General features: G+C 45.1%; 1 protein-coding gene across 6 annotated transcripts; it reads right to left on the reverse strand.

Moving 5' to 3' along the window:
- Window positions 1-952: 952 nt before the first annotated feature.
- Window positions 953-23409, reverse strand: ARMCX4 (armadillo repeat containing X-linked 4). Of its 6 annotated transcripts, XR_007124798.1 has the most exons (8): window positions 23279-23322; window positions 22705-22777; window positions 22182-22253; window positions 21855-21964; window positions 21458-21541; window positions 21099-21189; window positions 3528-3708; window positions 953-1090 (listed from the first exon to the last, which is right to left on the reverse strand). XR_007124798.1 is itself a non-coding variant. In XM_047716138.1 (7 exons), exon 7 carries the CDS (start codon window positions 20604-20606, stop codon window positions 12459-12461), a length of 8148 nt encoding a protein of 2715 aa, XP_047572094.1. In that variant the 5' UTR covers window positions 20607-20750; window positions 21099-21189; window positions 21458-21541; window positions 21895-21964; window positions 22182-22253; window positions 22705-22777; window positions 23279-23322; the 3' UTR covers window positions 11932-12458. The 6 variants fall into 6 exon arrangements, 5 of the variants coding, with proteins under 5 accessions (XP_047572094.1, XP_047572092.1, XP_047572096.1 ...); XM_047716138.1 differs by lacking the exons at window positions 953-1090; window positions 3528-3708 and adding an exon at window positions 11932-20750 and having other exon boundaries at window positions 21895-21964; XM_047716136.1 differs by lacking the exons at window positions 953-1090; window positions 3528-3708 and adding an exon at window positions 11932-20750.
- Window positions 23410-27164: the final 3755 nt, after the last annotated feature.

Here is a 27164-nt window from a genome sequence, read left to right on the forward strand (position 1 = left end):
TCAGTTGGTTAAGCGTCTGCCTTCAACTCAGATCATGATCCTGGAACCCAACATCAGGCTCCCCACTCAGCGGGGAGTCTGCTTCTCCCTCTGCCCCTCACCCCTCACCCCGCTTGTGCGCTCGTGCTCTCTCTCTCGCTCTCTCTCAAATGAATAAATAAAATCTTAAAAAAAAAAAGAGGGATCTCCCAAGGGACCACAGGTGTATGGTGAATGAATGATGCTAGTGCATTAGTGGAGGATCTGCTATCATGGAGGATCTGCTCTTGCTGACTGTGTAGGTGCTTGTATTCTCCAGTCCTGCTTGTGCTTGATCCTGTGTATAAAACTTCCATCTTGTTGCTGGGCCTGCCCACCCTTACACCTTGGTGGATCTGACAGCATTCAGTTCATGATGGACAAGTTTTAGCTTGATGTCCTATGGCCAGGCATTCTTTCTCTATCAGGATGCAGTAGCATGTGAGGAGCTGTTTTTAAGATATATAATTTTCCACTATACATGGCATGGTTTGCTCCAGAACCTAAATTCTGGACTAAGTTCTGACCTCCCCACTGGGGCTTATCAAAAACTTCCTGTGGCACCTTTTGCCAACACAGATACCTCTAATGCCATAGGGCCTCTCCATTGTACGGAGCAAGTGACAGGACTACTTGAAACCACAGCCTGGACCTGCTATGGGACCTTCTCTTGCTCTAGGCTCCACTCAAAGCTGGCAGCTTTTTGTGTCACCCAGTATATGGGTAGAAACAGTAATTCCAGGTGTGAAATGTGCTTTTTCCAGAATCTGAAGAAGCTTGCCAGATGTTGAGTTTCCTACTTTGTGGGAAATAATGTGTGCAATAATTTGTCCTTTAATTTAGGAGGTGATCTCCTGGCATGACCCCTGGGTTATTCAACCTCAAAAACCTGCACTTAATGTAGCCAGCCCATGATCTTTGTAGGGCTTATCTCCTATAATGGGGTGTACATATGCCTCACCAAATCCTCCAACATGCTAACCACTTCTTATTCATTTTGGTCCAATTAGCATGATGTCATCAATATAGTGGACTAGTAGTATTGTATTCAAATGGTCCAGATATCTCCAGACTATAATAGGACAGAGGACAGGAGAATTAGTAGACCTTTGAGGAAAAACTATAAATGTATACTGTAATCTATTCTATATGAATATGAACTTTTTCTGATGTTTTATTCTGACAGGGATAGCAAACTACATTTTCCAAATCAATAGCTAATTACTAGGTATCTAAGTTCATGTTATTCTGCTTTAGCAAAGATATTATATCTGACACAGTGGCTGCACTTGTATCACTACTTGGTTGAGTTTGCAATGTCTGTCATCTACCAGGCTCTGCCTACATTTTATGGGCCCAAACTGGTGCATTAAATGTAGATATGATGGGGACCACATCCCAGCATCCCTTAGGTCTTCAAAGGTGGCACTCACTTCTGCCATCCTCCCCAAGATGCTATATGCTTTCATTTATTATCCTGGCCAGGGAGGGTGAGGGCAGTTTCAGAAACTTCTGCTTTTCATCTACAAAGAGCTCTGACTCCACAGGTCAGGAAGCCGATGTAGGAAATACCAAAATATCTATTCAATGATACATTCAGAGATCAGGAATATAGCCCTTCAGGTAGGTTTGTGAACCCAGTGGATCCACTGTGAACCCAGCACAGGCCAGGAGTCCATTAAATACCAGGCTCCTGTCTGCCCTTAATCTAAGAAGGGGGACAAAATGACATTTTAGATCTCTGGGTATACTGGGTATATCAACTCATAACCAGTGTCCATTGGTCCTCAAAATGTTTGGGTATTCTTCTTTCCCCTGCATACAGTTACATGCATAAATAGAAGGACTAGAGAAATAATCATGACTACATGTATGTTATAGGGTTCTTCTTCCAAGTCACCCCAGCCTCTCCTTCAAGCAGTGCACCCTGGTTCAAAAACCAACTTAGGATCAGAAGCTGAGCAAGGAATTGTGACTTTTTACTGAGGCACCATCCTTCAGGCTCCTGACCATCTTTTATTTCTTTTGGTGGTTCATGTTGAATACAGACTCTTGGCTTCTTATTTTCCCCAGGGCACTGTGTTATATTGACCATGTAGTCTACTAACTACCTCTTAACCATCTATTCACCAGGTGCACTGTATTCTATTAACCATCCCCACAGCTCTCTGAGGATCAACCCCCTTTGCCCCCACCTATCACTCTGACCCTATAGTGCATTATGGTATTTGCATCCACCAGACTTGTGATGGTTATGTGCAGTCATCCTGCCTCTATAGTTTCAGGCCATCACCATTTCTGTCAGTGATCCCCATTCTCTAACATCCTCTCCTACTCTGAACATCTTAGCAATGCTGCCATTCCTCTCACCAGTGCCTTCCTTATAGCTTTAGTAAATAGTGTGCCTTTGGGTCCTCCTGCAGAATACAGTCTTCCAGAGGATTTTCTGGACATACATAATATATTTATTCTATCACTCCCACTTTCCTGAGCCTTTAATCCTTTCTCTTCCCTCTGTTATGACAACTTGGGCATTTATACTTCTCTTAATTCTTTTTTTTTTTTCCTGCACTCTGAGAAGCTGTTCTAGTGTTGAGTTCACATGATCTCCTGGGGTCCTTCCCAGGGTGTTAAATACCGTATTTTGGGAGAGAACTCACAAAAGAATTAATTTTCCCTTATTCAATTTTATATTCCAGCTCCCCTGATCAAGGTCCTCAGAATTCAGTCCCATGCTTCCCCCTCAGTACCTGCTAGTACACGCTGACTAGGTCCTATACCTTCTTCCTGGGGTAGTCCCTTTCCTTCCTTCTTAGGCCCAGGACAACCCCAGTGAAGTTATGCTGTGACTTAACTTTATATATAGGCCCAGGGGCCAAGATGAGAAGTGGGGCAGATTCTGAGGGAAACGCATATTATCTTACAGGAGAAAGGGCTTTACAGGATCAAACAAGGTGAAGCACTAGCCCTTAATAGGAAGGAGTGGGACACTTCTGAATGCTCAAGGTCTCCAGGAAAATCTAAGGATATAAGAGTTTTAGGGATGTCAATCCAGAAGTCCCCATCCCATGTGTCAGGGTCCCATTCCTTCCTAACCAGGGCCCTGATCTTGGCATAGCACTTTTCTTAGTTGGGATTTTAACTTTCTTCGAAGCTTGCTTTCAGTAAGTACTGGGCCTGGGCCTCAGATTTCTCTACCCTCTACCTGGGAAAGATGAGGGCCTCTTTATATGCTATTAATGAAATCCTCTGGCTTTCACATATAGCATTTAATTGTTGACTAATTTAATTTGGCTTTTCATTATTTTTTTCTAGAAGTCAGGCATAGAAATAGCTATCCAATTTTCTGGACTTCCTTATAGTTAATATTTCCCACATATTTCTCAAAATTCTGGTATATAGAACCAGCTAATGCATTCCCTTCCACCAGTGCCATCCCAGTTCGCTGTCAGTGAAAGCTCTAATAATTCCTCTGTCACTTGATCCAGATGCTTCTCTATTCCACCTACCATCAGCGATGGGGTCCTCATTGCCAGCTGGGAAGCAGGTGATTAATCTCCAAAATTTCACCACAGTGTATGCTTTCCTGAACTACTCCTCATACCAACTGTTGTAGGTTGGCTTCCTGGAGAGCAGGCTCAGAATTCAGCATGAAGGGCTTTTATTAGGGAGTGCTCTTGAGATCAAAATCTGTGGAAGGGAAGAGAAGGAAGCAGGATTGGACAGAGGGAGAAGTTAAGCTGTCCCTTTTGTGGCAAGAAGGCCATGGTAATCAGCCATTGGATGGAAGTACCCCAGGAAGAAGACATGACCTTCGGGGAGGTGACTTTCCAGTTCAGGCAATTCCTGAAAAGGGATGACAGCTGAGGGCTGTCTGTTGGCAGCACTCCTAGCAACTAAATAATAACCTTTTTGCTCCTGAAGGGGGATTAGGGCAGCAGATTGCAGGATCTACTACAAGCATGACATCATTTTTTCCACTAGAAATTTAGTGGCCATTGAATAATAGAATTGACAACAGTTTTACTTTCAAAATGGTGAATGGGGGGGGTCAAGATGGCAGAGAAGTAGCAGGCTGAGACTACTTCAGGTAGCAGGAGATCAGCTAGATAGCTTATCTAAAGATTGCAAACACCTACAAATCCAACAAGAGATCGAAGAAAAGAAGAACAGCAATTCTAGAAACAGAAAATCAACCACTTTCTGAAAGGTAGGACTGGCGGAGAAGTGAATCCAAAGCGACGGGAAGATAGACCGTGGGGGGAGGGGCCGGCTTCCGGCAAGCGGTGGAGCAACGGAGCACAAAATCAGGACTTTTAAAAGTCTGTTCTGCTGAGGGACATCCCTCCGGAGGCTTAACCAGGGTGAAGCCCACGCGGGGTCAGCTTGGCCTCAGGTCCCGAAGGAACACAGAAGGATTGGGGGTGTCTGAGTGTTGCGGAGCTTACAGGTATTAGAACGGGGAAGCCAGCTACAGAGACAGAAATGAGGAGTGAGCTCTCAGCTCGGGGTTACCTTGAACCGGTTGCAGACTTGGTCAGCTCGAAGCACAGCCGGAGGCCAGTGTGAAGGGAGTAATTGGGCGCTGTTCTCTGAGGGCGCACTGAGGAGTGGGGTCCTGAGCTCTCAGCTCCTCGGGGCCGGAGACTAGGAGGCCGCCATCTTCATTCCTGCCCTCTGGAACTCTACGGAAAGCGCTCAGGGAACAAAAGCTCCCGAAAGCAAACCTGAGTGATTACTCAGCCCGGCCCCTGGTAAGGGTGGTGCAATTCTGCCTGGGGCAAAGACACTTGAGAATCACTACAACAGGCCCCTCCCCCAGAAGATCAACAAGAAACCCAGCCAGGACCAAGTTCACCTACCAAGGAGTGCAGTTTCAAGACCAAGGAGAGCAGCGGAATTCCAGAGGAGGAGAAAGCAAAGCACAGAACTCATGGCTTTCTCCCCATGATTCTTTAGCCTTGCAGGTAATTTAATTTTTTTTTCTTTTTCAATTTTTTTCTCTTCTTCTGCTAATTTTTAAAATTTTACCCTTTTCTTTTTTAACGTTTTTTAACTAGTTTATCTAATATACATATTTTTTTAATATTTTTTCTTTATTCATTTTCTTAATTGTTTCTTTTTTTTTCTTTCTGAACCCCTTTTTATCCCCTTTCTCCCCCCTCACGATTTGGGATCTCTTCTGATTTGGTTAAAGCATATTTTCCTGGGGTAGTTGCCACCCTTTTAGTATTTTACTTGCTCCTTCATATACTCTTATCTGGACAAAATGACAAGGCGGAAAAATTCAACACAAAGAAAAGAACAAGAGGCAGTACTGAAGGCTAGAGACCTAATCAATACAGACATTGGTAATATGTCAGATCTAGAGTTCAGAATGAAGATTCTAAAGGTTCTAGCCCGGCTCGAAAAAGGCATGGAAGATATTAGAGAAACCCTCTCGGGAGATATAAAAGCCCTTTCTGGAGAAATAAAAGAACTAAAATCTAACCAAGTTGAAATCAAAAAAGCTATTAATGAGGAGCAATCAAAAATGGAGGCTCTCACTGCTAGGATAAATGAGGCAGAAGAAAGAATTAGCGATATAGAAGACCAAATGACAGAGAATAAAGAAGCTGAGCAAAAGAGGGACAAACAGCTACTGGACCATGAGGGGAGAATTCGAGAGATAAGTGACACCATAAGATGAAACAACATTAGAATAATTGGGATTCCAGAAGAAGAAAGAGAGAGGGGAGCAGAAGGTATATTGGAGAGAATTATTGGAGAGAATTTCCCCAATATGGCAAAGGGAACAAGCATCAAAATCCAGGAGGTGCAGAGAACCCCCCTCAAAATCAACAAGAATAGGTCCACACCCCATCACCTAGTAGTAAAATTTACAAGTCTTAGCGACAAAGAGAAAATCCTGAAAGCAGCCCGGGAAAAGAAGTCTGTAACATACAATGGTAAAAATATTAGATTGGCAGCAGACTTATCCACAGAGACCTGGCAGGCCAGAAAGAGCTGGCATGATATATTCAGAGCACTAAATGAGAAAAACATGCAGCCAAGAATACTATATCCAGCTACGCTATCAATGAAAATAGAAGGAGAGATTAAAAGCTTCCAGGACAAACAAAAACTGAAAGAATTTGCAAACACCAGACCAGCTCTATAGGAAATATTGAAAGGGGTCCTCTAAGCAAAGAGAGAGCCTAAAAGTAGTAGATCAGAAAGGAACAGAAGCAATATACAATAACAGTCACCTTACAGGCAATACAATGGCACTAAATTCATATCTCTCAATAGTTACCCTGAATGTTAATGGGCTAAATGCCCCAATCAAAAGACAAAGGGTATCAGAATGGATAAAAAAACAAAACCCATCTATATGTTGCCTACAAGAAACTCATTTTAAACCCGAAGACACCTCCAGATTTAAAGTGAGGGGGTGGAAAAGAATTTACCATGCTAATGGACCTCAGAAGAAAGCAGGAGTGGCAATCCTTATACCAAATCAATTAGATTTTAAGCCAAAGACTATAATAAGAGATGAGGAAGGACACTATATCATACTCAAAGGATCTGTCCAACAGGAAGATCTAACAATTTTAAATATCTATGCCCCTAACGTGGAAGCAGCCAACTATATAAACCAATTAATAACAAAATCAAAGAAACACATCAACAATAATACAATAATAGTAGGGGACTTTAACACTCCCCTCGCTGAAATGGACAGATCATCCAAGCAAAAGATCAACAAGGAAATAAAGGCCTTAAATGACACACTGGACCAGATGGACATCACAGATATATTCAGAACTTTTCATCCCAAAGCAACAGAATACCCATTCTTCTCTAGTGCACATGGAACATTCTCCAGAATAGATCACATCCTAGGTCCTAAATCAGGTCTCAACTGGTATCAAAAGATTGGGATCATTCCCTACATATTTTCAGACCACAATGCTCTGAAGCTAGAACTCAATCACAAGAGGAAATTTGGAAAGAACCCAAATACATGGAGACTAAACAGCATCCTTCTAAAGAATGAATGGGTCAGCCAGGAAATTAAAGAAGAATTTAAAAAATTCATGGAAACAAATGGTAATGAAAACACAACGGTTCAAAGTCTGTGGGACACAACAAAGGCAGTCCTGAGAGGAAAATATATAGCCGTACAAGCCTTTCTCAAGAAACAAGAAAGGTCTCAGGTACACAACCTAACCCTACACCTAAAGGAGCTGGAGAAAGAACAAGAAAGAAACCCTAAACCCAGCAGGAGAAGAGAAATCATAAAGATCAGAGCAGAAATCAATGAAATAGAAATCAAAAAAACAATAGAACAAATCAACAAAACTAGGAGCTGGTTCTTTGAAAGAATTAATAAGATTGAAAAACCCCTGGCTAGACTTATCAAAAAGAAAAGAGAAAGGACCCAAATAAATAAAATCATGAATGAAAGAGGAGAGATCACAACCAACACCAAAGAAATACAGACAATTATAAAACATACTATGAGCAACTCTATGCCAACAAATTTGACAATCTGGAAGAAATGGATGCATTCCTAGAGACATATAAACTACCACAACTGAACCAGGAAGGAATAGAAAGCCTGAACAGACCCATAACCAGTAAGGAGACTGAAACAGTCATCAAAAATCTCCAAACAAACAAAAGACCAGGGCCAGACAGCTTCCCAGGGGAATTCTACCAAACATTTAAAGAAGAATTAATTCCTATTCTCCCGAAACTGTTCCAAAAAATAGAAATGGAAGGAAACCTTCTAAACTCATTTTATGAGGCCAGCATCACCTTGATCCCAAAACCAGGCAAGGATCCCATCAAAAAAGAGAACTACAGACCAATATCCTTGATGAACACAGATGCAAAAATTCTCACCAAAATACTAGCTAATAGGATTCAACAGTACATTAAAAGGATTATTCACCACGACCAAGTGGGATTTATTCCGGGACTGCAAGGTTGGTTCAACATCCGCAAATCAATCAATGTGATACAACACATTAATAAAAGAAAGAACAAGAACCATATGATACTCTCCATAGATGCTGAAAAAGCATTTGACAAAGTACAGCATCCCTTCCTGATCAAAACTCTTCAAAGTGTAGGGATAGAGGGCACATACCTCAATATTATCAAAGCCATCTATGAAAAACCCACCGCAAATATCATTCTCAATGGAGAAAAACTGAAAGCTTTTCCGCTAAGGTCAAGAACACGGCAGGGATGTCCGTTATCACCACTGCTATTCAACACAGTACTAGAAGTCCTAGCCTCAGCAATCAGACAACAAAAGGAAATTAAAGGCATCCAAATCAGCAAAGAAGAAGTCAAACTATCACTCTTCACAGATGATATGATACTATATGTGGAAAACCCAAAAGACTCCACTCCAAAACTGCTAGTACTTGTACAGGAATTCAGTAAAGTGTCAGGATATAAAATCAATGCACAGAAATCAGTTGCATTCCTCTACACCAACAACAAGACAGAAGAAAGAGAAATTAAGGAGTCCATCCCATTTACAATTGCACCCAAAACTATAAGATACCTAGGAATAAACCTAACCAAAGAGACTAAGAATCTATACACAGAAAACTATAAAGTACTCATGAAAGAAATTGAGGAAGACACAAAGAAATGGAAAAATGTTCCATGCTCCTGGATTGGAAGAATAAATATTGTGAAAATGTCTATGCTACCTAAAGCAATCTACACATTTAATGCAATTCCTATCAAAGTACCATCCATTTTTTTCAAAGAAATGGAACAAATAATCCTAAAATTTATATGGAACCAGGAAAGACCTCGAATAGCCAAAGGAATATTGAAAAAGAAAGCCAAAGTTGGTGGCATCACAATTCCGGACTTCAAGCTCTATTACCAAGCTGTCATCATCAAGACAGCATGGTACTGGCACAAAAACAGACATATAGATCAATGGAACAGAATAGAGAGCCCAGAAATAGACCCTCAACTCTATGGTCAACTAATCTTCGACAAAGCAGGAAAGAATGTCCAATGGAAAAAAGACAGCCTCTTCAATAAATGGTGTTGGGAAATAGGACAGCCACATGCAGAAAAATGAAATTGGATCATTTCCTTACACCACACATGAAAATAGACTCAAAGTGGATGAAGGTCCTCAATGTGAGAAAGGAATCCAACAAAATCCTTGAGGAGAACACAGGCAGCAACCTCTTCGACCTCAGCCGCAGCCACATCTTCCTAAGAACATCGCCAAAGGCAAGGGAAGCAAGGGCAAAAATGAACTATTGGGATTTTATCAAGATCAAAAGCTTTTGCACATCAAAGGAAACAGTTAACATAACCAAAAGACAACTGACAAAATGGGAGAAGATATTTGCAAACGACATATCAGATAAAGGGCTAGTGTCCAAAATCTATAAAGAACTTAGCAAACTCAATACGCAAAGAACAAATAATCCAATCAAGAAATGGGCAGAAGACATGAACAGACATTTCTGCAAAGAAGACATCCAGATGGCCAACAGACACATGAAAAAGTGCTCCATATCACTCTGCATCAGGGAAATACAAATCAAAACCACAATGAGATACCATCTCACACCAGTCAGAATGGCTAAAATTAACAAGTCAGGAAATGACAGATGCTGGCGAGGATGTGGAGAAAGGGGAACCCTCCTACACTGTTGGTGGGAATGCAAGCTGGTGCAGCCACTCTGGAAAACAGCATGGAGGTTCCTCAAAATGTTGAAAATAGAACTACCCTATGACCCAGCAATTGCACTACTGGGTATTTACCCTAAAGATACAAACGTAGTGATCCGAAGGGGCACGTGCACCCAAATGTTTATAGCAGCAATGTCTACAATAGCCAAACTATGGAAAGAACCTAGATGTCCATCAACAGACGAATGGATAAAGAAGATGTGGTATATATACACAATGGAATACTATGCAGCCATCAAAAGAAATGAAATCTTGCCATTTGCGATGACGTGGATGGAACTAGAGGGTATCATGCTTAGCGAAATAAGTCAATCGGAGAAAGACAACTATCATATGATCTCCCTGATATGAGGGAGAGGAGATGCAACATGGGGGGTAAAGGGGGTAGGAGAAGAGTAAATGAAACAAGATGATATTGGGAGGGTGACAAACCATAAGTGACTCTTAATCTCACAAAACAAACTGAGGGTTGATGGGGGAGAGGGGTTGGGGGGGTTGGGTTATGGACATTAGGGAGGGTATGTGCTATGGTGAGTGCCGTGAAGTGTGTAAACCTGGCGATTCACAGACCTGTACCCCTGGGGATAAAAATATATGTTTATAAAAAAGAAAAAAAAAAGAAATGACTTCTGAACCCACCAATAAAAATAAATAAATAAATAAAATGGTGGATAGGATTTAAATTGTCAAACATATACATGTATATTTACAATTTTATTTAAATATTTATTTATTTACTAAAATTTTAATTTATGCCTTCCAAATAGCTAGACACCAGTATGTGAGCCTCTATTTATTTATACTTTTGCTCTGGTTCCCTGAAATGCTACTGACAGGTCTGCTTAGCCCAAATCCATCCACTTCCTCTTGGTAAATTATGCAAAACTCCTGTTGTGTATTGTATAAAAATCAGAAAATACAAGTGAGTAAAAAACAGGTAAAATTACCCATTAATCTAACACCCATAGGACACTACTAACATTCTCAGAGTATACACCAAAGCTTATATATGAGATAGTTGAATATATATACTTTTTCTTTATAAAAAGTACAGCATGTTCTCTTGTAGCCTATTTTCCCCCTTAAGATTATATGCTAATTTGTTTCCAAGTAAATAAATGTAGATGCCTATCACCCTTTTCAATTGCTACAAAATGTTTCAATGTGTAGACACACCCTAATTTGTCTAGCCAAGTGCCTATTTTGAGGCCCTTGGGTCATTCACATGTTTTCACTCTTCAAACACTATGAAGACGCACAGCTTTGTACAATCCAATTATTTGATCGTTTTCTATAGATAAATTTCTACAAGTGGGATTACTGGCTCAAAGAGCACACACATCTTAAAGACTTCTGAAACAAGTACCCAAATGGACCTTGTACGGATGTATGCTCCTACCAGCCCAGTTTGAGAGCGCCCCTCCCACCACACCCTCACCACACTCTAGGGTGGGAGAGAGGTGGTTCTTCTACAGTATTGATGCCAATACCACTCTCAATGATCCCATAAAGGCCCTGCCTTAGTCAACCTTCTAAATGAAACCTGATAGAAGCACTAAATATTGTTCTTTCTTCTATTATACTTTCTTATTATTTCAAAAAATAACTAATGTATTTACTGATATAGACACCAGATTTGGCCAAGAAAGAGAGTGTTTTCCAATGAAGTGCTACCAGGACCCTAAAATAAAATTGTTCCTCTCTGTATGCCCTCAAGATATGTTCCATCACTTCTTTGTTCAAAGAGTCTCTCACTTCCTTCCTCCCCTTGCCATTCCTGTGGCCAGTAGTGAAGTCTCACACTTCTATCATCTCATGACTGGACCATGGCAGTGACTTCCTAACTGGTGTTCCAATCTCCAGTGGCCACTCCTTTCCCCATCCCAAATCTGACCCAACCTGCACACAAATCAGCTACATCCTTTTCCTTTTGTTTTCATTCCTCTGGGCACAGAAGGTTTGGGGCCTCCCAGGGGTGGAAGGAGTAACATTCAAATACCCAGGTTTAGCAATCAGGGATCCTGCATGAAGGGGTTCTCCCAGACTGATGGATTACATTTCCCGTCATTCCTCTCCCCGCACTTGGAACTTCAGGCAGGCCAGCCTCCTCTCTGGATTGGGATTCCCACCTCCATGCCTTTCTTCCCACCACTCCACCCTCCTCCAATGCTCTCCCGCCCCATTTTTATCCTATCCTTCAAGCCCAGCTTATTTAAACATCCCCCTCCTCTGCACAACTTTGCCTGAGCACTGCTGCCTGAAGACATTTCTGCACAGACAGGAAGGATTTGGACAGAGGCTTGCAGTTTTGTTACTTTGTTTTTGTTTCCATACATCTTGCCTTTCCAAATAGATCATAAACTCAAGGACAAAGATGTGTCTCTTTTTTTCTGCTTAAAACACACAACTTTATTGATAACATAAAAATAGTCTCAAATGTAGAAACACAAGTCCACACAAAGGACCAAAAATTACCTTACTCATGAAGAATCAGGTCAGTTTCTGCTCATGAAGCATACTAAAAATATCTCAATCCAGACAAGGTAATAGTCAACACATGTATTTTCAGTACATTTCATGTCCATAAAGTGATCCAGCTACAAACCATCACAAGTAACATCAGTTTCAAAGTTGTAATGCAATTTACAATGTGCATTACTTCCAGACTGCAAAACCAAAATATTACTCAGATTTGTTTGGGAACATACAATTAATCAGAGTTTATTTAATAATAGCTCAACTCTTTCTTTCACCTCAGGGTCACTGTACTCTGCTGCTAAGACTCGGAGCTTCTTGGCACAAGCTTTAGGTCGTTGGAATATGAAGTAAAGGGAATTTTTACTGAACTTGTCCTGGGTAAATACTTTTGCCCTTCTTTTAAAATGATAATTTATATTTTCAAATAGTGAAAGAGCATTAAGAATATTCTCTTTTGTCTCTTTCTTGCTAAAGATATTAATCAGTGATGTTGGTGCATTGGCAATGAGTAAGTCTTTTGTCATAGATGGATTTTTAGAGAAATTCAAAAGCATTCCCAAAATATGGTCTTTCGTTTCTCCACTTCCCACAGTTAACAAACGAAGAAATTCTGAAATATAATTTGTAACCATATGCTGATATTCACTAATAATAGTCAAATGCTTTATCAGTCTTAGTCCAGCCAGCTGTACATTTGAATTCAAGGGATAGGTGACTGTGTCTTCACAAACTTGGTTTAAGTATGTTTTCACCTTCCTATGATTTTCAGCAGCCACTGAGATGTTATTCAGTGCATTTAAAGCCTTCTGCCTAACACTAGGATAGGGATTATTGAGCAAACTTTCAATAATTGAGATTCTACCTGCATTACGAATGACTTCATGGGAAAAGGGATATTCAGGACTGTTATAAAGAGCATTATTAGCTATTTCATGAATAGAAGGATCTTCAGTCATCTCAATCATGCAAATGAGTTTTTCAAGTTCTCGTGGATCCATATTTGCTTCACGTTTACAGCGACAGGTCCAGGGCTGAGTTTTCTCCTCATACCTGATCTGCTTTCTGAGCTCATCCTCAGGTGGAAAGCAGGACTTACTTTGGTATGGAAATTCCATTTCTGTCCAGATCATGGCTCCTGCCCATGACCCCATTCCTGCACCAGGGACCATGGATGGATATGTGCCTCTTGACTCAGCTGACTTTTTGGCTTTAGTCTTAGGTGCAGATTTGTCCTCACTTCTGTTTTCATTACCATCCCAGAACCAAGACCTTTCATCAACTCCACCAGCAGTTGGTGCCTCAAGCTTACCCTTGGCATTGGCCTTATCTCCAGCTCCACACTCAAAATTGACATTTCTCTCCCTCTTGGGTCTGAACTCATTACTCCTCTCACTGTCAGCCCAAAACAAGGACCTTAAACTGATTTCCTCAATATCAGGGCTAGATGCTCTACTTAGCTCATCCTCATCTACATCCTCAGCCAAAATCCATGACTCCATGCAAGCCTCTTCCTCAGCCCCAAGCCTACAGCCCGTAGTGACTGCATCTCCATCCCAGAGCCAAGACTCCTTCCTGACCTCTGCCTCAGCCCCAGCCTCAGCCCCCACAAAGGAATCCATACAGGCTGCCTCTTCAGAGCTGACCCAGGACCCAATACTGGCCTTATCCTCAGCCCCAAATCTGGAACTAAGGATGACCTCTTCTTTAGCCCCTGATCGGGATTCAATATTGGCTTCATTTTTATCTCCAGGTTTGGATACAATACCAGCCTCTTCCCCTCTCCTGAAGCAAGACCCTGTACTAGTCTCACCCCCTGTCCTAAACCAGGATCTTTCGTTGGCCTCCATCTCAGCACTGATCTGGGGTCTTCCACTGGCCTGGTCACCACCAGCCCTAGCCCAGGTCCCTCCACTTGCCTGGTCCTCAAGCCCCAGCCTAGATCTTTTACAGGCTTCATTATGAGGCCTAGACCCAGCCCACAATTTTCCACTAGCCTGGTCCCCAGTGCCAGCCTGGGAGCCTTCTCTACCTGCTGGGTCCTCAAATCCAGGTTTGGAACAGCTATCAGCCTGAATCCCAGCCCCAGCCCAAGGCCTTCCACTGACCTGACTCCCAGTGCCAGTCCAGGACCCACCACTAGACTGGTTTGCAGGCCCTGAATTAGACCCTCCAACAGCCTGGTCTTCAACACCAGACCAGAACCTTCCTTTACTGGCTTGATCCTCAAATCCAGGTTTGGGACAGCTTCTAGTTTGATCTCCAGTCCCTCCCCAAGACCTTCCACTGACCCAACTTCCAGTATCAGCCCAGGACCCACCACTGGATGGGACCATGGGCCCTAGTCTAAATCCTCCAATAGCTTGGCCACCAGACCCACCCCAGGACCCACTTGCATTAGACTGACTCTCACTGCAAGCACAGAACCATCCACTGGACTGGCCCTCGGGCCCTGATCTACATTCTTCACTGGCCTGGTCCCCAGTGCCAGCCCAGGAATCTGCAATGGACTGGTCCCTGGGACTCAGCCTAGACCCTCCACCAGTCTGACCCCCATTGTCAGCCCAAGACCCTCTTCCACTTGCCTGCTCTTCAAATCTAGGTTTTGTCCCACCACCAGCCTGATCCCCAGGTACAGCCCAGGTCCCTCCATTGGCCTGGTCCATGGCCCCAACCAAGAACCCTCCACTGGCTTGGTCCCCAGAGTCACCCCAGGACCTTCCACTGGACTGGTCCTCAGGCCCCAACCTAGGCCCTCCATCAGCCTGGCCACCAACCCTAGCCAAAGACACTTCTACATTTGCCAGATCCTCAAATCTTGGCTTGGACTCACCACCAGATTGATCACTAGTCCCAGCCCAGGACCCGTCGTCACTGGCCTGCTCCATAGTCCCAACCAAGAATCCTCCACTGGCCTGATTCCCAATGCTGCTAGTCCAGGACCCAACACTAGACTGGTCCACAAACTCTGGTTTAAAACCTTTGCTGGCCTGTTCCCCAGCCTTAGCCCAGGACTCACCACCCGACTGGTCCATAGGTCTCAGCCTGGAGCCTCCACTAGCTTGGTCTGCAGTGTCAGCCCAGGTCACATTTTCACTGGCCTGATCCTCAAATCTAGGCTTGGATCCACCAGACAGACCACCAGTCCCAACCCAGTACCCTCCACTAGCCTGGTCCATATCCCCAGGCCAATACCCAATACTAGCCACATTCCCAGGTTTAGCTTCAGCCCAGGACCCTCCATTAGCTTGAATTCCAGCACCATCCTGGGACCTTCCACTGGTCTGTTCCTCAGCTCCAGTCCAGGACCCTCCAATGGCATCTTCCCCAGCCCAGGACACCCTACTGGCCTGACCTCCAGCCCAGGGCTCCCCAATAGCCTGGTTCCCAGTGCTAGCCCAAGAACCCCCACTGGCCTGGTTCTCAGCCCCAATCCAGGATGCTCCAATGGCCATGTCCCCAGCCTCTGACAAAGAACCCCCACTGGCCTGACTCCCACCCCAGAGCCCCCCACAGGCCTGGTCCCCAGCTGCAGCCCAGGATGGAAAACCAACTTCATTCTCAGCCTTAGCTCCAGCCCAGGACCTAATATCAGACTTATGACTAGCTCCACTCCAGGACTCAATACTGGCTTCGTTCTCATCATCAGCCCAGGACATGCTATTCTCCCAGTATCCATCCCTGGCCTGAAACCTAAATTTGATCCATCGTTCAGAAGCAATCCAATCCTCAATACCAATCCCATTCCAGTAATAGTCATGGACCCTAGGCCGAGTCTTACTGCAGGCCTGAGTACCTGTCCCACTCCCACTCTCAGAAGTGAGCATGGCCTCAGACTTGGGCTTTGCATAACCCTCATCTCCTGTGGCTTCTGCCTCAGACTTGGGTATAGCCTTGTCCTTTGTCTCAGGCAAGATCTTACTCTGGAAACGGGCTGCAGACTGAGGCTGGCCAGAGCCCATCATACGTGCCCCAGCCTCTACCCTAGACTCAGCATTGGTATTTCCCCTGACCTTACTTCTGGCGCCAAGGAGGGCCTCACCCTGAGAAATGGCCACGGCCTGGGGTGAAAGAGAGCCTACTGTATCTTGCCTATCCCTTGCCTTAAATACCACATTGAGATTGTCCCTGACCTTATTTCTGGCACCAAGCAAGTTTTCACCTTGGGAATTAGACATGGCCTGGGGTTGGGCAGTGCCTGTTATATCTGTTTGAGGCTGAGCTGAACACATTATATCTGGCCCAGTGCCTGCCTTAGATGTAGCACTGGGATTGCCCTGGACCTTACTCCTGGCAGCAGACAAGGTTTCACCTTGGGAATTAGACACAGCATGAGGCTGGGCAAAACTTGTTGTATCTGCTCTGGCCTCTACCTTAGACACAGCATTGGGATTGCTTCTGACCTTATTCTTGACACTAGGCAAGGCTTCACTCTGGGAACTGGCCACAGCCTGGGGATGGGCAAAACCCACTGTATCTGGCCCAATTCCTGCTTTAGATGCAGCACTGAGAGTGCCCCAGACCTTATTCTTAGGGCCAGTTAAGACTTCACCCTGGGAACTGGCCACAGCCAGGGGTTGGGGGGAGCCTATTGTATCTGTTTGAGGCCGGGCAGGGCCCACTGTATCTGCCCCAACCTCTGCCTTCGACACAGCATTGGGATTGCCGCTGACATTCTTAGTACCAGAAAAAACTTCACCCTGGGAAGTGGCCACAGCCTGAGGCCAAGCAGAGCCCGTCACATCTGCCCTGGCCTCTGCCTTAGACAGAACTTTGGAATTGCCCCTGACCTTACTCTTATTACCAGACAAGGCTTCACCCTGGGAACTGGTCACAACTTGGAGCTCGGCAGAGCCCACTGCATCTGCCCTGGTCTCTCCCTTACACACAGCACTGGGATTGCCCTTGACCTTATTCTTAGTACCAGATGAGTCTTCACCCTGAGAACTGGTCACAGCTTGCGGCTGCGCAGAGCCCACCGTATCTGGCCCAGTATCTGCTTTAGACAAAGCACTAAGATTACATCGAACCTTAGTCCTGGCACCAGGCAAGGCTTCACCCTTGGACTCATCCTGAAGCTTGGCAAAGCTTGTTGTATCTGCTCTGCCCTCTACCCTAGACACAGCATTAGGATTGCTGCTGACCTGATTCTTCACACCAGGCAAGGCTTCACACTGGGAAGTGGCCACAGCCTGGAGCTGGGCAGAGCCCACTGTACTTGGCCCAGCCCCTGTCTTAGACACAACATTGGAATTTCCCCTGATCTTGTTCTTAGTCCCAGGCAAGACTTCACCCTGGGAATTGGCCACAACCTGAGGTTGGGCAGAACCTGCTAAATCTGGCCCAGTTCCTGCTTTAGACAAAGCACTGGGGTTGCCCTTGACCTTTTTCTTGACACCAGGCAAGGCCTCACCCTGGGCATTTGCCACAGCCTGGAGCTGGGCAGATCCCACTGTAGCTGGCCCAGCCCCTATCTTAGACACAGCACTGGAATTTCCCTTGACCTTGCTCTTAGTCCCAGGCAGGACTTCACCTTGAGAACTGGCCACAGCCTGAGGCTGGACAGAGTTGACTGTATCTAGTCCAGCCCCTGTTTTAGACACAGCACTGGATTTACCCTTAACTTTATTCTTGATGCTAGGCAAGGATTCCCTTTGGGAATTGGCCATATCCAGGGTCTGGGCAGACCCTGTTGTATCTGTTTGAGGCCGGTCAGTGCCCATTGCATCTGCCCTGGCCTCTGCCTTAGACACAGCACTGGGATTGCCCCTGACCTTATTCTTAGTACCAGACAAGACTTCACCCTGGGCATTGGCCACAGCCTGGAGTTGGGCAGAGCCAACTGTATCTGGCCCAGCCCCTGCCTTAGACAAAGAATTGGATTTGTCTCTGATCTTATTCTTGGTACCACGCAAGGCTTCACCCTGGGCATTGGCCATAGCCTGGAGCTGGGTAGAGCGCAATGTATCTGGCCCAGCCCCTGTCTTAGAGATGGCATTGGATGTGCCTCTGACCTTGTTCTTAGTACCAGGCAAGGCTTCACCATGGGAACTGGCCACAGCCTGGGGCTGGGCAGAGCCTGTTGTATCTGTTTCATCCTGGGCAGAACACATCGTATCTGACTCAGTCCCTGCCTTAGACACAACATTGGGATTGCCCCTGACTTTGTTCTTATTACCAGACAAGGCTTCACCCTGAGGACTGGCCACAGCCTGGAGCTGTCCAGAGGCCAATGTATCTGGCCCAGTCCCTGCCTTAGACACAGCATTGGGATTGCCCCTGACCTTATTCTTAGGTCCAGACAAGGCCTCACCCTTCGAACTGGCCTTAGTCTGGGGCTGAGCAGAGCCTGCTGTATCTGTTTCAGGCTGGACAGCACATATTGAATCTGGCCCAGGCCCTACCTCAGACATAGCATTGGGATTGCCCTTGACTTTATTCTTAGTTTTAGGTGATGTTTCATCCTGGAAAGTGGCCACAGCATGATTCTGGGCAGAGCCCATTGTATCTGGTCCAGCTCCTGACTTAGACATAGTATTGGAATTGCCCCTGACCTTATTCTTGGCATCAGGCAAGGCCTCACCCTGGGAACTGGCCATAGTCTGAGGCTGCCCACAGGCCCTCAGTTCTGCCTTAGCCCCTGACCTAGAAATAGCGTTAGGATCACCCCTGCCATCAACCCTGGAATCGGGTAAAGCATCAGCGTGGGTCTTGGGCCCAACCTGAGGCTGCACGCTGGTTTTCATTTCTATCCCGACTCCTGCTTTACGCTTGCTTTTGCCTTTTCCCCTTGTCTTACCTCTAGTACCAGGTAAGGTCTCAACCTGGCTCTTGGTGGAAGCCTGAGACTGTGCCTTTGTGTCTGTCCCAGCCGCTTCCTTAGACATGGTGTTGGCATTGCCTTTAGCCTTAATCCTGCCATCAGGCAAGGCATCAGCCTGGACATTGGCCCCAGGCTGAGGCTGTGTATAGAGCTCCATGTCTGTCCCAGCCCCCATCTTAGACATGGCATTGGGATTGTCTCTGGTCTTAACCCTGGCATCAGGCAAGGCCTCAGCCTGGGAACTGGCCCTCAGGTTTGCCCTGGCCCCTGTTTTAGACAGAGCACTGGAGTTGCCTCTACCTTTAAGCCTGGTGTCCAGTGTAGCCTCAGCCTGAGCACTGGCTATAGCTTGAGGGTGAGCAGCAGCCCTCATGTCAGCTCCAGCCATTGCCTTAGATGTGACATCAGTATTTCCCCTGTCATCAACCCTGGCACCAAACACTGTCTCGACCTGTTTCTTGGCCACAGTCTGAGGTTGCATAGGAACTCTCATATCTGCCCCTGCCTTACACAGGGCATTGGTATTAGCCCCAGCATCAACCTTTGCCCCATGCATAGCCTCAGCCTGGGTCTTGGCTATAATCTGAGGCTGGACAGAAGCCCTCGTGTCTGCCCTAGACTCTGCCCGAGACACTGTTTTGTGTTTCCCCTTGACCTCAACCCCAGCAGCAGGCACGTTGTTGACCTGGCTCTTGGTTACAGCCTGAGATGGTGTACAGGACCTCATGTCCGCTTGAACTTCTGCCCTGGATGAGGCATTAGGATTTCCCTTAGCATCAACTGTGTTACCAGGCCTGGCCTCAGACTGACTCTTGGCCACACTCACAGTCTCTTCTGGGGCTCTTGCCTTGGTCTCAGCCACAATTCCAGTCTTACTTATGGCACCCATCTTGGCCACCTCCCTGGTCACTCCTAAGGCCTCACTCTGGGTCACTGTCACTCTGTTCGTCTCTTTTTCAGCCAGTATATGAGCTTCCACTTTGGTCTGGGTCATTACTTCTTTCTTGGTCTCTGCCCTGGCAGCCAGTGGCCAAACTTTAGCCTTGGTCTGGGTCACAGCCTCTCTCCTGACTACTCTCCCAGCCTCAGAGTCAGTTTGGGTCACGGCTTCTTTCATAGCTACTTCCCCAGCTTTGACCTGGGCTTCAGTCAAAGTCACTACCTCTGTCATGCCCACTTTTCTGACCACTGTTTTGTCCTCAGATTGTATCTCTGCCTCTGCCTTTGCCTCAGCCATTGTCATGGCCTGAGAGCTAGCTTTGGGTCTAGCTTTAGCAGTGGTGGTAATCTCTACTTCAGCCCCAGCCCTCCCTCCTGTTTCAGCTTCTGCTCCAGATGTGGCCTTGGGTCTAGTCTCAGTCTCTGTCCCACCCATGGCTTCACCTGTGGCCAGGGTCTGGTTCTGTACCCCAACCACAGTCCCCATCTTGACCCTGGACCCATTTTTGGCAAGTGTCCTCACACTCTGGACTCTTCCTTTGGTTAATCTGTAAAGGTAGTAGCAGGTACCAGCCCAAACCACCAGTCCTGCAGTCACCCAGCACACTTCCTGAACGCGGCCCATGTAATCACCCCTAGTAAAGTCACAAACAAGGCACAGGGGGCTAAATCAGGATGGGGAAAGAGGGTAGTAGGTCTGGGTGTAGGCCTGTGAGGGCGCTGGTCTTCAGCCACTTAAAGGCCACTACAGCTGCCACTGGAGGTGGACCTAGAAGTGGAGGAAGGAAATGGACTAAAATTTCTCTTCTACTTTGTGCCTCATACAGATAGATACACAGAAGGACAGGAAAGTGTAGAGATGATGTGCATGGTGTGAGAAGAGGATGATGAGCCAACTCTCTCTCCATCCTTTTTATTTTCTCCCCTCCCATTTTCCCTAGTACCCAACAACTTTCCCCTAAGGTACATCCACACACATTTTCTTACACCAAATGAAAAATGAAAAAGATGGTGGGGGAGGAACTATGAATGGGAGAAACTGAGAAGCCCTCAGACCTTGATTTTTACTGGACCTATTCTCATCACCATTCCCGAAGGTCCCCATCCTCATACCAACCTGTAATGATCAAGGCAGTTCCCTCCTCTTTCCTTCTCTTGGTTGGTGATATACCCTAAAGTAGATCTATTAACTCATGAGATCTGTGGACCTAGAGACAGACAGACAGACAGACAGACGGAGGGACAGATGGTACTGGAGATTTTGTTCTTGATGTGACAGGCATATTATCAAACTACCTTTCTATCTCTCTCAGTTCACCCCACTCTCTGTACCAAAATACAGGCAAGAGTATGACAGGGATGGTGGGAAAGGGAGAGGCAAAGGATCCTCCAGACTGGACACTGACCACACTGGATGCACGCTAATCTCCACCAGCCCACTGTAGAGGTCTACCCAGGCAGTTCCCATCCTCTTACCAGTCTATACTGATCAGGGGTAATTTCCTCCTTGTTTCTTTGCTTCCAGTAATCTCAAGCCCTACAGCAGACCTGCAGGAAGATCTATGGACAAGCAAACAAACGGGAGGTAATAGACACCAAGTCCTCACAGAACACACAAGCACCCTGATCCCTGATCCCAGTATCTGCCTTGGCAGATCCCATGTCCAGTTTGCTATTGTGTCCCATCTTGAAAGCCCTCCTTTCTAGTCCTCTCTCAGTCACACTCCAGCCCACCCCTACCCCAATAAGCTTCCTGTTTCCTGCCCTGAAATCAGCAGGGATGTAGCAACACTGTGGACACGGGGGAGAGTGTAGGAGAGGCAGAAGTACCATACTGAGACCCTCTCAAGTCTCAGCCACCTTCTGTGCTCACCTTCTTGTTATCCCCAGGTGCTGCCCACCTTCACACAAACCTTCATGGTTCCAGGCCAGTTTCCCCCTTTCCCTGGCTTCCAGCCCTACTGTAGGTCTATGGGAGAAGACCTAGGAACAAACAGAGAAAAAGGGGAGGGTAACTGTTGAGTGTTTGTGACATCCCAGCATCTAAAACAGGGGTTCCGGCACCTGCTTTACTAGATCTAGAGACACATTCTCTGGCAAGCAGAACTTGGGGTTTTCCCAGCACTGAAAGGGGCAGCATGTAAAAGGGGGGCAGGAGAAATAAAAGGGAAGAGACAGGGGCAAATTATTTTAAAACCACCTGTAGGATTCTAAGGTTTCTCCCAAAAATCCATCAGTTCCTTCACCAAGGTGCTCAGACAGGCAGGGGAATCTGGAAAATGGAGAGAGAGATGGAGCCCCCCCATCCCCTACTCTAGAATCAAACAGAGCCTACTGCCATCTACTTCACCTTAAACCCATCTCTAGGAGTCTCCAGCAGAAGAGACAAGGAGTGAGAAGGCTTTTTCTTCTGCAAAATCGCTATCCCTCCCAGCAAAGGCTATCTCAAAGAACAAGTAATGTTCTTTAATACAATTTGTACTTTCTTAATAGTACCTGAAGTGCAAATGAAAGCATCCATGTAAAAGTTTGTTGTCTTTACTGGTCTTCAACATACAATTTAAGTTAAAAACCCTAAGCTTAGCAAGTAAACGTGATTTAAGGAAAGTCCCCCCTAGTTAGCCCCAGCCCATGTCCCAACCAGACAGCGGCGCCTAAGTTCCTGTGCAGGAGAATTCCTAAAGAACTTCAAATGTTCAGAGGCGGGGTGTGCTCACACTAACCTCCACAGATCCCGTGCAGTTTTCTTCTCTCCTTCTTCCCTTGCCTCGCCACAAACAGTGCCACACGGAACTACTGACAGGAGAAAGTAAAGGCACTGAGTGCTTGCACCAGCACCCCGGACACAGATCCCAATACCCACCTTTCGGGATTCAGAATCCCGGTTATCAAACGTCCCTCCCCGCATTCCCAGACGCCACCCCCACCAACTCCACAGTCCAGTCACCAAGGCCCACCATTTTCTCTGTAAATGCCACGGTGGCATGTCCCTTCCACTGAAATGAGCAGGAAGCTGGGCGGACGTGTGCGGTCAGCGATTAGAGTCAGAGAGGATGGGACATCTCAATCTGTGCATTTCCCTCTAGAGACACTTCCCCGCCCCCCACTCCCCAGCCATCTGCCCTGTCAGAGCCCAAGGTTCCCCCGCACGGACGGAGGCAGGGGGAGGGGACTCGGGAGAATCACAGAGAAGGCTCCTGGAACTTAAACCCTCTTTGTCCCCCATCACCGAACTGGCTACCGAGGTAGGCCGACCACTGCCGCCCTGGCTCGGCGCGCAGGCCCCGGTGCCCTTACCTGCTCCGTTTTCCTCGGGCCCAGTGCCAGCCCGCCAGGCGCAGGACAGCGGGGAACCGGTACCCAGACACGAGTGACGACTGCACCGAAGGCTGCGTCGCTCTGCAGCTCCAGGTCACGTGAGGGCCCCGCGTCACCAGCGAGCTCTCTGCCCACCCATCCCCACCCGCTTCGGCCTGTGGGGAGCTCTACCTGACCCTGTCCCCCACCTCCGCCCTTCCCAACTCCCCCTCCACCAGTCTGCGAGCTGAGCCCCAGAGCGCACCTCCTAATCACTCAGCTCTGTCCTCTCCAATCTGAGGCGCGACTAGTGAGTTGTTTCACCTCTTTGCGCTTGGGGTTTACCCTTCTCTGATTACTGGGGAGGGTCTGCATATCACCCTCCCCTGGCCTTGGTTCTGGCCTTTTCTCTGCTTAGAGGAATCCTCTCTTTCCCTCTTAGGCTGTAAGACTAACACTCCCCATCGGGTACGTCGCTGCACCAAAATGGGCTAGGGAAGGGGTGTCGGGAAAGGAAGCAGAGAGTGCAAGTAGATGCTTAACTTTCTTCTTTTTAATGTTCTTACCGCCCCCCCCAACCCCCGCTTTTAAAATCGCATTCATTGTTTTTGTAATTGGGAAATGCAGGCAAGTTATTTTCATTCGACATTTAAAAATTAGGTCATAAAAATAACAAAAGACTCATTTCTTCACATTATTTTGTGCCTCATTAATTGGTATAAACGATTTCAGTTTTCAACACATACTAGTAATCATTGACATTTTATGCACAAAATTTTCCTAAACAAAACCAGCACGTTTTCAATGCGATCTATTAATTGATCTGCGGAAAGACATTCCATTTTCTAAAGCTGGCAATTCCCCACAAGCAATTTACAACCTTTTGAAGTTCTGGCTGAACTTACTATGATCTTCTGTCAGATGTCTGAGAACTTCCTCACAGATGACTCTTGGATGATTGAGTGAAGACCCAACTCTTGATGAACCCAGTGCCTAAAAACTGATGACTTCCCAGATTAACCTGCTTTCCATTCAAGGGACTTTATTTGGATGTTACACAAACGTGGGATCAAATCGGTCTCATCACACGCTGGACAGGACCAACTGCTCTCCCACTGATGGAAATGAGGCTTAGCATGTGAAATTTTCACTTAATCATGACACTGGTGAGATAGCTCCAGAATCTGTTTTTCAGGTACTGTATGTCTGTCACCCTAACAGCCACTAGTGCTCAGTGTCTTCCAGTGGAGACAGTGCTGAGGGTCTGTAGGTGACTGTGAATCACTTCGACACCCCTGAAATCTGTGCCATTTTTCCCTCACGAAAAGCATAGTTGACAGGATGCCAAGCAGTCACCACCGGCTGAGAGAGGACTTTTCACTCCCTGCCTGCTGTTACAAGTTCACTGCACCACCCATACAAGCCCCTCAGAATAATCCCAGAACTCAGGGACAAAGTATGCAGAAGTTAGTCCCCAGACATTCAGCTGTCCCTGCTAGGGAGTCATACTCTAAATATAGACCCTTTAGGCAGCCTCTTTCTTTGAATGCTGAAACCTGACACCCCAGCAGGAAGCACTCCCTGTGAGGGGCCCCTGTGTGGGGGAGGCCCCTCTAGGAAGGGAGCCAGGGAGCCCAGAGTGCCAAAGGACCTTACTAATGACTTTCTGAGCTCAGTCGCCTTAACCAACTTAAATTCTCCATCGAAGGGAAAGATTCAGAAATCGGTTACATAAACTTTTAAAACCTTAGGCAAGTAAAATACAAAACCCATAAGCATAGGCTGACAAGTGGCTAATTTGTAATAATCTAAAAACTTACAAATCACTAGTAAAATGATAACCCAGTAGAAAAATGTGCCAAAGACCTCAATGGATTTGTTCACAGAAATGAAACACAAATGACTGATAAACATGAAAAGATGCTAACTTCAAAGAAAGGCAAATCCAAACAATTATATCTTATCTTGTTTCAGCTAGGCATTTGTAAGAATACAGAAATGTGAGGGATGCCTGGGTGGCTCAGCTGTTTGAGCATCTGACTCTTGGTTCAGGCTCAGATCATGATGTCAGGGTATTTGCTTGAGATTCTCTCCCTCTCCCACTGACCCTCTTTTCTCTCTCTCTCTCTCATAGATAATTAAATCCTTAAAAATATAGATGGATAGAATTTTGATAATACTATTGATTGGTTTGTGAAGAAATGGGCACTCCCACACTCTGTTGGAGGCAGATTACTCTGCTGCAACCTTTTCTGGGTTGGCAAAAATCTATTAAATGATAAATATAACATCACACAAATTCTTTGACCCAGCAATGCTATTACTAAGGATTTAACCAATGTATATATCTGCACAGTTTCTCAAAGATATGTGTGAATTTCATAAAGGATATCTATTGCAGTACCCATAAAGGTTAAAAAAAAACTGAAGAAACATAAAGGGAAATGTTAAATACATTATGTTAAATATACAATATGGTTGATAAAAAGAAAGATTTAGTTCTGTGTATCCTGATGGAAATATACTTAGGGTATTTTATTATTTGCTGTTTATTTTCTGTAATTACATGCAAATTTCACAAGAATATATTCTAGTATAAGAGTCAAACCCGGAAAAACACTAGTACCACTTTAACTCCACTATCCTCATCCAAAGTACAGTTACCTTCCCATTGCTATAAATTTGTTATGTTTAATGATTTTCTATACATTATATATACATGTATATCTTACTAAATATATATGGGATTATATTCAACATACTGTTTTGCAACTCATTTTTTCCATTTAAAATTATATCTCAGAGAGCTCTACATACCAATACTTTTATTTTTTTAAGATTTTTATTTATTTACTTGAGAGAGAGAGAGAGCATGACGAGCATGCATGAGGTGGAGGTGCAAAGGAAGAAGAAGCGAGAATATAGCAGGATATAGCAGACTATACCCTAGGTATAACAGACTATACTTGAGTGCAGAGCCCAGCACGGGGCTCAATCTCACAATCCTGAGATCAGGACCTGAGCCAAAACCAAGAGTTGGTCACTTAACTTCCTGTGCCACCCAGGCATACCCACATACCAGTACATTTAAATATGTTTTATTATTTTTAACTGCTATGTACTATTCCATAGCTTGGCTATGCTATTGTTTATCTAATTTCATTTCCCAACACCCCATTGATGAACATAAAATTATTCTGAGTCTGGGTCTAACAAAATCAAGGCTACAGTGAGAAATCTGATACCCACAGATAGAAGGATTTCTTTAGGCTATTCTGATATAAATAAAATTTATTTACATTTAAGGGTATGAGATTTTATACATTCAGTACTGCCCAAGAAAGGAAAAGAGTTGTTATATATTTAATGGGTATACCACCAAACTGCCCTCCAAAGACACCGGGCAATTTACACTCCTGTCAAGCATATGACAAGCACTCCATTCCCATGCTCTCATGCACAGTGTAAATTAATAATTAGTGTCAATTTAAGAGACACAAAAATGTATGAGGTTGTCCTTTTAATTCACATTTTCCTAAATATCTATAATCTTTAGCATTGTTGCATATGCTTATTGGTCATTTGCATTTCTTCATTGAGCATTAGTTGTTTATATCCTTTGAGTATTTTTTTCATTCAGCAATATTTTTCTCACTACTTGTAGTTCCTTGTGCATACACCTATACAATAGCTGTTTTTCTCTTATATAAATTGCACATATAATTCTCCCAAACTGTCACTGACATTTTAATTTTATGGTATTTTTTGATACCAGAATTTTTATATTTTGATGTAGTCAAATATATCAACTTTTTCCTGTATAGCTTCTGGGTTATATAAGCTATGTATATTTGAATTTAAACACATATGTATAGATATGATATAT

This window comes from Lutra lutra, chromosome X (assembly GCF_902655055.1).
Source record: "Lutra lutra chromosome X, mLutLut1.2, whole genome shotgun sequence".
Taxonomy (NCBI): Eukaryota; Metazoa; Chordata; class Mammalia; order Carnivora; family Mustelidae; genus Lutra; species Lutra lutra.

Bases quoted from the DNA above. Each gene is read 5' to 3' on its own strand.
- ARMCX4 (XM_047716137.1), bottom strand. From the start codon at position 20,606: ATGGGCCGCGTTCAGGAAGTGTGCTGGGTGACTGCAGGACTGGTGGTT.